General features: G+C 34.1%; 2 protein-coding genes across 2 annotated transcripts in view; one reads left to right on the top strand and one right to left on the bottom strand.

Moving 5' to 3' along the window:
• The window catches only part of LOC144959083 (uncharacterized), a 107,873-nt gene that overhangs the window by 56,551 nt on the left and 41,694 nt on the right, over window positions 1–9,628 (top strand). The window lies entirely within an intron of this gene.
• The window catches only part of LOC144959238 (uncharacterized), an 87,170-nt gene continuing 80,768 nt past the window's right edge, over window positions 3,227–9,628 (bottom strand). The window contains exons 14-15 of the mRNA XM_078891779.1: window positions 3,669–3,794; window positions 3,227–3,378 (exon numbers count right to left, since the gene is read on the bottom strand). Coding sequence (XP_078747905.1) covers window positions 3,227–3,378; window positions 3,669–3,794 — 278 coding nt within the window. The remainder of the gene's footprint in view (window positions 3,379–3,668; window positions 3,795–9,628) is intronic.

Here is a 9,628-nt window from a genome sequence, read left to right as displayed (position 1 = left end):
GGGCTATGTGAGAGGGGTGGCCAATGTAAAAAAAAGATTTAAAAAATACTTTTGGAAAGGCTCGAAAAAAAACTTCCTATTTCGGTTCCTAGTTAACCTTCAAAAAAATTGTTCACATTTCACGGCATAGTACAAGATTTTGGAGCCATGTGTACAATATTTCATGATTTAAGTTTTTTTTGGAAAAAGAGTAGAGGAGGAAGAATTATTATAAGAAGTATTGTATTATTGAAAAACCAGTAGTATTTATGTAGTAGTATTGTAGTAGTAGTATTTGAGTATTAGTAGTAGTAGTAGTAGAGTATAGTAGTAGTATTGTAGTAGTATAGTAGTAGGAGTAGTAGTAGTAGTAGTAGTAGTTTAGTATATTTAGTATTAATAGTAGAGTAGTAGTTAGTAGTATAGTATTAGTATAGTAGTAGTAGTAGAAATTGGTGGTAGTAGTATAGGGGTAGTAGTAGCTATTGTTTGTTGTTTATTTTTATAGAGTATATTAGTAGTAGTAGTAGTAGTAGTAGTAGTATTAGTAGTATTGTTGTTGTTTTGTTGTTGTTGTAGTGAGTAGTAGTAGTAGTATATTTAGTAGTAGTTTATAGTAATAGTAGTAGTAGTAGTATTAGTAGTAATAGTAATAGTTTTATTACTAGAAAGTAGTAGTAGTAGTAGTATGTAGTAATAGTAGTAGTAGTAGTAGTAGTAAGTAGTAGTAGTAGTAGTAGTAGTAGTAGTAGTTGTTGTTGTTGTTATTGTAGTAGTAGTAGAAGAAGAAGAAGAAGAAAAAGAAGAAGAAGAAGAAGAAGAAGAAGAAGAAAAGAAAAGAAGAAAAAGAAGAAGAAGAAGAAGAAGAAGAAGAAGAAGAAGAAAGAAGAAGAAGAAGAAGAAGAAGAAGAAGAAGTGAGAAGAAGAAGAAGAAGAAGAAGAAGAAGAAGAAGAAGAAGAAGAAGAAGAAGAAAGAAGAAGAAGAAGAAGCAAGAAGAGGAAGAAGAAGAAAAGAAGAAGAAGAAGAAGAAGAAGAAGAAGAAGAAGAAGAAGAAGAAGAAGAAGAAGAAGAAGGAGAAGGAGAAGAAGAAGAAGAAGAAGAAGAAGAAGAAGAAGAAGAAGAAGAAGAAGAAGAAGAAGAAGAAGAAGAAGAAGAAGAAGAAGAAGAAGAAGAGGAAGAAGAAGAATGATTTTGTTATCCACGCTTAGAAATGTTTTAATCACGCTGAACAGAATAAGAGAAAAGGTAGAGGAATATCTTTCACATTCACAAAGCTGGTTTAGAAGAGATAGACGCAATGCAGACATAGTGTGGGCCCATCGGTGGCTTAAAGCCAGAACGGAGAAATATAAGCAAAATTTTACCATAATTGGAATCGATTTGAGTTCAGCTTTCAACACTATATGTAGAACCAAACTGTTATTATCCTTGACTCATTCTTGGACAAAGATCACGTTAAGCTCATAAGATACATATTATCAAATACCGCATAACAATTTGAATCAGGAAGAGAATTAACAACAATATTAACCTTAATTGATCCCCCCAACCCCCCCCCCCCCCCAAGGAGACAACTTGAGTCCAATTCTATTCACGATATACCTCGACTCGGCCATGAAAGATCTAAGACTAAAATTACCACCAATAAAGAAGATCATTCGTGAATTGATATACGCAGATGATACAGACCTAATCTTTGAATCAGAACATCAAGCGAAAATATACTTGCCAATAATATCAACTACCCTCGAAGCATGGAATCTTAAAGGCAATCGATCCAAAACAGAATATCAAAAAATCAACAGAAATTTTAATGAATGGAAAAGTGTACTTAAACTAGGCAATTTGATCAACGAAAATGAAGGCATCAGAAAACGAAAGCAGCTGGCCACCAATGCATTCAACCAACTTAAAAATGTATGGAATAGAAATAACATAATCTACGAGAATAACAAATACAGATTTACGAGGCACTGACTATTCCGATATTGACATATAATTGTGGAACCTGGAGCCTCACAAAAAAAAAGAACTTAGAAAGTCTCGATTCATACAACAAACATAAAAAAAGACGTGCCATGGATCACTTTTCAATTCAATGTTCATGGTTACTATATAGCTTCTATTTTAATCAGTTCAATGAATTATTTAATCCCTGGGGGAAATGGATAATATTTTGAATAAATATCATAATGAAAAAATCCAAAGTTTAAGTAGATAATTCATACATTAAATAATATACATGTGCTGTTGAGATCCGACTTACTATATGTCTGAGAACAGATGGATTGAAATATCTGTTGATTCTTGACTACAATATTCTTTGTTATGTTATGCTTACTTTCTTTACAAACATTTCCATCAATATAGTGGGTATCATAGTCACAATCACAAACTTCATTGGTACATGACGAGTGGACTTCACATTCGCTGGGTAGACTATGAACAGTGCTCCTGTTTTTCTTTTTCTGTTACAGAATGACCAATGTTGGAAATGGGAGTGGGCGTATTCTATTAAACTGTACATAAATGTAGATTGTTGGAAGGTATATTCATCTAAATTCAGTTGCCTTTGAATATAAAATAATAGGATCAAATCGTAATACGGAAAATTGGATTTCAGTCATGACTGTCATTCCTTAAAAGTATTTTTATATAAAAATGAATAAACTAACCAAAAAAATAAACAGTGATATGTCGGGATGGTGTCGATATAAAAGACATTGATTTTAGAATACTCTTGTAATGTGTCAAAAAGAATTTCACAAATTTCTAATTGCAATTTTACTTTCAAATCATTTTTCACATCGGATTATTACTAGATTGGAAAGATGCGTAAAACATTTCGATGATTTAACTTTAAATGAAGGCAATGAAGAAGTACTTGAAGAAGTTTAAAAAGAAGACGAAGAAGAAGAAAAAGAAGAAGAAGAAGAAGAAGAAGAAGAAGAAGAAGAAGAAGAAGAAGAAGAGAAGAAGAAGAAGAAAAAAAGATGAAGAAGAAGAAGAAGAAGAAGAAGAAGAAGAAGAAGAAGAAGAAGAAGAAGAAGAAGAAGAAGAAGAAGAGGAAGAAGAAGAACATGAAGAAAAAGACGAAGAAGAGGGAGAGAAAAAGAAGAACAGCAGCAACATCGACAATGTCAATAAGAACATTTTGTAAAAGATCATAGGAGATTTTCATGATTTAAAAACATAGCAAAATCAAATGTCATGGTTTCACTCTAAAACTGTGAAGTTTCAAATCTATTATGTAATAGTTTTAAAAATTAAAAACTTACTTTGCCTACAAAAGGCTCCATCTCGAAATTGATCTTCAGTGCACGAGCACCAACCTTTGATGCAGGATATTGTCTCCTGACATTCATATTGTTGTAAACACTTAGCGGTGAATGGTTTTCCTACAAACATAAAAAATAACACGTGGCATGGAACACTTTTCAATTCAATGTTCATGATCAGATATATAGCCATATATTTGACACAGTTCATAACTTATTTCATCCCTTGGGATCATGGATAATACTTTGAATAATTATCATAATAATATTCAAAAGAGTAAGTACACAATTAATTCATTAAATAATATATATGTGCTGTTGAGATCCGCCACACTACCTGTCTGGCAAAAGATGGGTTAAAATATCTGTTGATTCTTGACTACAGTATTCTTTTGCCATGATATGCTTACTTTCTTTACAAACATTTCCATCCACATAGTGTGTATCATAGTCACAATCACAAACTTCATTGGTACAGACGAGTGGGGCTTCACATTCGCTGGGTAGACTTGAACACTGCTCCTGTTTTTTCTTTTCTGTTACAGGAAGACCAAATACACGAAAGGATGGGGGGGGGGGAGTATATTGTATTACACTTTACGTAAATGCATATTATAGGAAGGTATATTTGTCACAGTAAAGGTTGTTCACAATTATCTTATTAAATTTTATGTTATTAAGAACTGAATTCATCTCACTCCAGTTATATTTCGGTAGGCTTAGATAAACTTTACCTTCTAATATTAGATCGTCTTTCCTTTTATAGCCTTCCCTCGAATTAATTTATAATTAGTGAATACTTTTTGTTCTACATTCTGTCACGTAGCCACTTATTATAAAAGCTGATAGGTCTAACATTCTACACTCACTTCTCTCCACAATCTATGCCGGACGGCTAGTCGCTCTATTCCTTATATATACTGGAAGATTTTTATCTTTTGGGACTTTGTAGATATTATATCAACACCATTAAGACGCCGGAGCTTTTAACTTTGATTGTATAATCTTCAAGGATCAAACCCGAGCCCGCTGTCAAAGATTTATACAATAACCCCTTACCAATTGCATGGAAGTGGAATTTTACGAGCCCGAGCCTGTTATCAGACGAATATATCATCCAAACCTGTCAACTGCCTGGAAACGTAAACTTACGAACCTGACATATTATCATAAGTTACGTAATATATTCACATCTCTATTTGTAACTGCCACGATCACTGTTTATCTCTTTTAATTAAATTTCATCATTATTTTTATTTCATTGTAAACATATCGTTAATTGTTTTTTCATTTACAATAACTAGTAAATTCTGGGCCTCATTCTACATATATCTTTATGCATAGTCGAGTAGCTCTTTACTCACTTGAGACCATGACATTTTGGAGGGGACACATATAAAGAATTGAATTTATTTAGTTACATATATCTATTTCATCTAACTTTAAAGTTTAAATTGTAAAACTCTTAATTGCCCCACTTGATCATATTTTAATTGAACTCCCTATTTACAGGATTATTTTTTTTTCTTTTTCATTTCTTCATTTAAATGGAATAGCAATTTATCCATTCATTCTTTCATTCAAATTGAATAGCATTTTATTGATTTATTCTTCATTCATTTATTCATTTATAAATTATTCATTCATTCATTGTTCATTCATTTATTCATTCATTCATTCATTCATCCATTCATTCGTTTATTCACTCATTTATCCAATCATTCATACATTTATTCCTCCCTTCATTCGTTCATTCATACATTATCCATTCATTCATTCATTCATTCATCTATTCACTCAGTTATTCATTCATTCATTCCTTGTCCACTTTGTTATTATATCACTCATTTCATTTTGTTGTTTGTCTCATTCATGAATTGTTTTCAATATGTTTACATTCCATAACGATTCATTCACCTATCATCCAATCACTCAGTGTTGTGAACACATTTTGTAACTATTGTAAATCTTACGATATTTTATTGTTTTGTATTTCAGACATCACTGTTAAACACTCTTCAATGCCTAATTACAATTGTTGAACAACCATTGAACAAGAGAGAGGTCCCAGCCACGAACTGATTTGGTAAATATATCCTTCATTATTCTCTTTTACATGAGTTGGGCATCACATAGTAACTATAGACATCGTGATTTGTTTTGCATAGTGATTTGTTTTAAATGCATTTTTGGCATATTACTGTTACCGAAAACCACTTATATATTATGTTCTGAAAAGTGAGTCTTTAAAAACTAAATAATAATAAAAGGAGTCTACTAGCCGTCGTGTTATATTTAGTGATAGATAACTTGGGATTATTTTGGCATCCTATTAGTGTTATCACACTCTAGTATATTAGCGTCATTGCGAATAATTGTACACAAACTAGCGACGAGTCACAAACATTGGTGATAAATTTTTCGTAGTAACATAGTTTAGAGTACACGCGATTGACACATTGTTATTGACACAAGTCATAATAACTCCGCATTGTATTGACACATTGCTTTATAAGATATAACGATAAAAGGCATCAAATTCAACATACATAATAAGTTGAAATAAGAGAGAAATAAGAAACAGTTCATTCCAGTAAGTGTAAATAAATAAAACAGTCAGTAACAGTATCCTGTCAATATAATATATATAAGATATCGTAACTAATTTATTGCAAAAATGGAAGCATATAAAAGATACTTAAGTCTCGCAAAGGACTTAGAAATACCCCAGGAAAGAATATTTTCATGGTGCAAAGAGAAAATAAAAGAAGAAAAAGAAGAAAGAATTCGTAGAGAAGAAAAAGAACACGAAGAAAGAATTCGTAGAGAAGAAGAAAATGAAGAAAGAATACTTAGAGAAGAACGAGAAGAAAGAGTCCAAGAAAGGGAACTAAAAAGACAAATAGCTTTAGCAGAAGAAGAAACCAAAAGGACCCAAATGATGCTGGAAATTGAAAAAACAAAAACCGGTCATGAAAGAAAACATAATAATAGTGATGAATCTTTCGTGAAACTTCCACGCATGCCAACATACGATGAACGCTCAGACTGTCTAGAATCCTTCTTACACCGATTCGAAGTTCAGGCTAAAGGTTATCGTTGGCCAGAAAGCAAATGGGCCACAGCCTTGATTAACTGCTTATCTGGAGAACCGCTAAAAGTTTTCTATACCTTAACAACTGAAGATGCAGATGATTATGGTAAAATTAAAGACGCTCTACTAAAAAGATTTAGATTAACGGAAGATGGTTACCAGGAAAGGTTTCACACTGCAAAACCGGAAAGTGGAGAAGACTTTAATACATTCGTGAACCGAATTACTCAATTTCTAAATCGGTGGCTTGAGTTGGCAAACGTAAAACAAGACGACTTTGCAGGCCTTTACTATCTCACGCTGAAGAATCGAATCTATCAAGCTTGCAACCCAGATTTAGTCGCATTCTTTAAAGAGAGAAAGCCAGAAAACTTGGACAAATTAAAAATCTACGCAGAAAACTTTAACAGTGCACATCCATTGACACCCCTTAGCAGAACATTGAAGGAACCATACTACGCTGCCGCTGCTCAGAGTCCATGTACACCTAAAGTTCAATACTCAAATAGAACGAGCCGATCAATCACTCGGAACACGCAAGTGAAACAAGATGATCATAGTAACAAACCATGGAACAAACAGTTCAATAGAGACCATAGCCGATCCTATCAAAACAAAACAAGAAATAGCACTGACAATAATACTGAGTATAAGAAAACCAACAAACCTATAATTAAATGTCAATATTGTGGAATGAAAGGCCACACAGCAGACAAATGTTACAAAATCGTGGGATATCCAAAAGAAACTGCAAATGCATCACTCCAAACCAGTGTAAATAATCAGACACGAGTAATGTCAGGAGAAAATATAAATGTGTATTGCATGAAAGGTATGTCACTTTTAACACAAACTCACAAGTCAGGATCGCTATTTTTTTGTGAAGGCAAAGCTAATGGAACTGATTGCAAAATATTGAGAGACACAGGATGCAGTACAGTAGGAATAAAAGCATCTTTGATCAATGACGAAGACAAAACTGGAAAAACGGTACAATGCATCACATTCAGTGGCACAGTCGAAACCTTTGAAACAGCTAACGTGTACATAGAAACCCCATACTATACAGGAATAGTGGAATGCTGTATACTTCCCAACCCCGTCGCTGATGTTATTGTTGGCAATATAAAAGGTCTTAAAGACAACCCAACAGATGTAAAAGAATGGTCATTAACCCAAGAAACAGCTTGTCTAGCAGAAACAAGAAAGATGACTAAGACAACAGAGAAGCCAATGACTATTTCTCTTGAACCACAACAATTTGACAGGAACACGTTCATTGAAGAACAGAAAAAGGACCCGACTTTAACATCATATTTCAATATCGCAAACAAAGGGACGAAATCAAAAGTTGAATACATCATTGAAAAAGATATTCTGTTCAGGTTACATTGGAAAAGAAACAAAATAGCTAAACAACTGGTCACGCCGAGTATTTACAGAAACAAAATCCTTGGAATAGCGCACGATTCAATAACGTTCTGGACATCTTGGGAGCTCTTCCACATTGAAGAGAATATCCGAGAATTTCACATGGCCTGGAATTACTAAAGACGTCCGAGAATATGTGAAATCGTGTGACACATGCCAAAGAAGAGTCGCAAAAGGCAGAATACCGAGATTGCCATTAGAGACAACCCCAGTTATTGAAAAAGTTTTTCAAAAAGTTGCAATTGACATTATAGGCCCTTTAACAAAATCAGATAGAAACCATACACACATACTAACACTAGTCGATTACGCAACCAGGTGGCCAGAAGCGATAGCATTGAAATCAACTACATCAGATCACATAGCTGAAGCATTGATGACAATTTTTTACTAGAATAGGCATACCAAATGAGATACTGTCGGACAATGGACCCCAATTTACATCACATATGATGCATGAAACCATGAAACTCATGGGAATCCAACACTCATTCACAACTCCCTACCACCCCCAAGCAAATGGTCTTTGTGAAAGATTTAATGGCACTCTAAAGAATATGTTAAGAAAAGTGTCAGCAGAAAAAACAGATGATTGGGACAGATACTTACCAGCAATCCTATTTGCATATAGAGAAATACCCCAAGAATATACAGGCTACTCCCCATTTGAGTTGATGTATGGACAATCACCTCGCGGCCCGATCAATATAGTAGCCGACATTTGTAAAGGGAATGAGGAGGACAATAACGAAATTATGTTTGCTTACGAATATGTAAGAAACCTGAAGACAGAATAGAGGACACGTGTAAGCTAGCACAGGAATCCGTCACTAAAAAACAGAAAAATACAAGGAATACTCTGATCGCAAAAGCAAATCAAGAAAATTTGAGATTGGTGACAAAGTACTAATACTCTTACCCGATGACGAGTAAACTCTTAGTTGCATGGAAAGGACCATTCAAAATAATAGCAATAAAATCTAATGTTAATTACGAGATTAAATTAACAACACAACAAAGACATTCCATGCACATATGCTAAAAAAGTATTTTGATAGAGACACAGTGTCGCAACCTATGTTTACTAATATCGAAGCTTCAAATGCAGGATTAGTCATACCGTTGGTCATGGGACACAGACACCCGAGACAGAAAAACAAACAAAAATCGCACAATTGCAACCACCTAAGACAAAAAAAGAAGTACGCAAAGTACTTGGGCTCCTAAATTTTTACAGGAAATACATTTACAACTTCGCGCACATCGCGACACCGCTAACAAATCTGACAAAGAATGGGTCACCGAACAAAATTGTTTGGACAGAAGCGTGTCAGAATAGCTTTAACCAATTAAAGGCATTACTCTGTTCAGAACCAATTCTTAAATTACCCGACATGTCAAAAGAATTTGTTGTAAGAACTGACGCGTCTGATAAGGGCATCGCAGGTGTACTATTACAAGAGCATGAGGGAACTCTAATGCCTTGCTTATATGCAAGCAGAAAATTATTGGACAGAGAATCACGATACTCTGTAATAGAGCGTGAAGGACTGGCCATCGTCTTTGCTTTAAAACATTCAGCAGATATCTACTGCTAAAAGAGTTTGTGGTCGAAACGGACCATAAACCACTCACGTACATAAGAAATAACAAAATGAATAATAGTAGAGTACTAAGGTGGAGTCTATTTTTGCAAAATTACTCTTTCAGTATCTCTCACATACCAGGCTGTGAAAATATTCACGCCGACCTACTTTCTCGATTAGTGTAAACACGTGAGAAGGGTATAACTTAACCTCCCATGCATACTGTTAGTTACCTCGCAAATTATGCCAAATCAGAACG

This window comes from Berghia stephanieae, chromosome 13 (genome assembly GCF_034508935.2).
Source record: "Berghia stephanieae isolate SIO BIC M18660-M18661 chromosome 13, UCSD_Bste_1.3, whole genome shotgun sequence".
In the NCBI taxonomy this organism is placed as follows: Eukaryota; Metazoa; Mollusca; class Gastropoda; order Nudibranchia; family Aeolidiidae; genus Berghia; species Berghia stephanieae.
The sequence above is the reverse complement of the archived record's forward strand: the minus strand, read 5'-3'. Positions and strand labels throughout refer to the sequence as shown.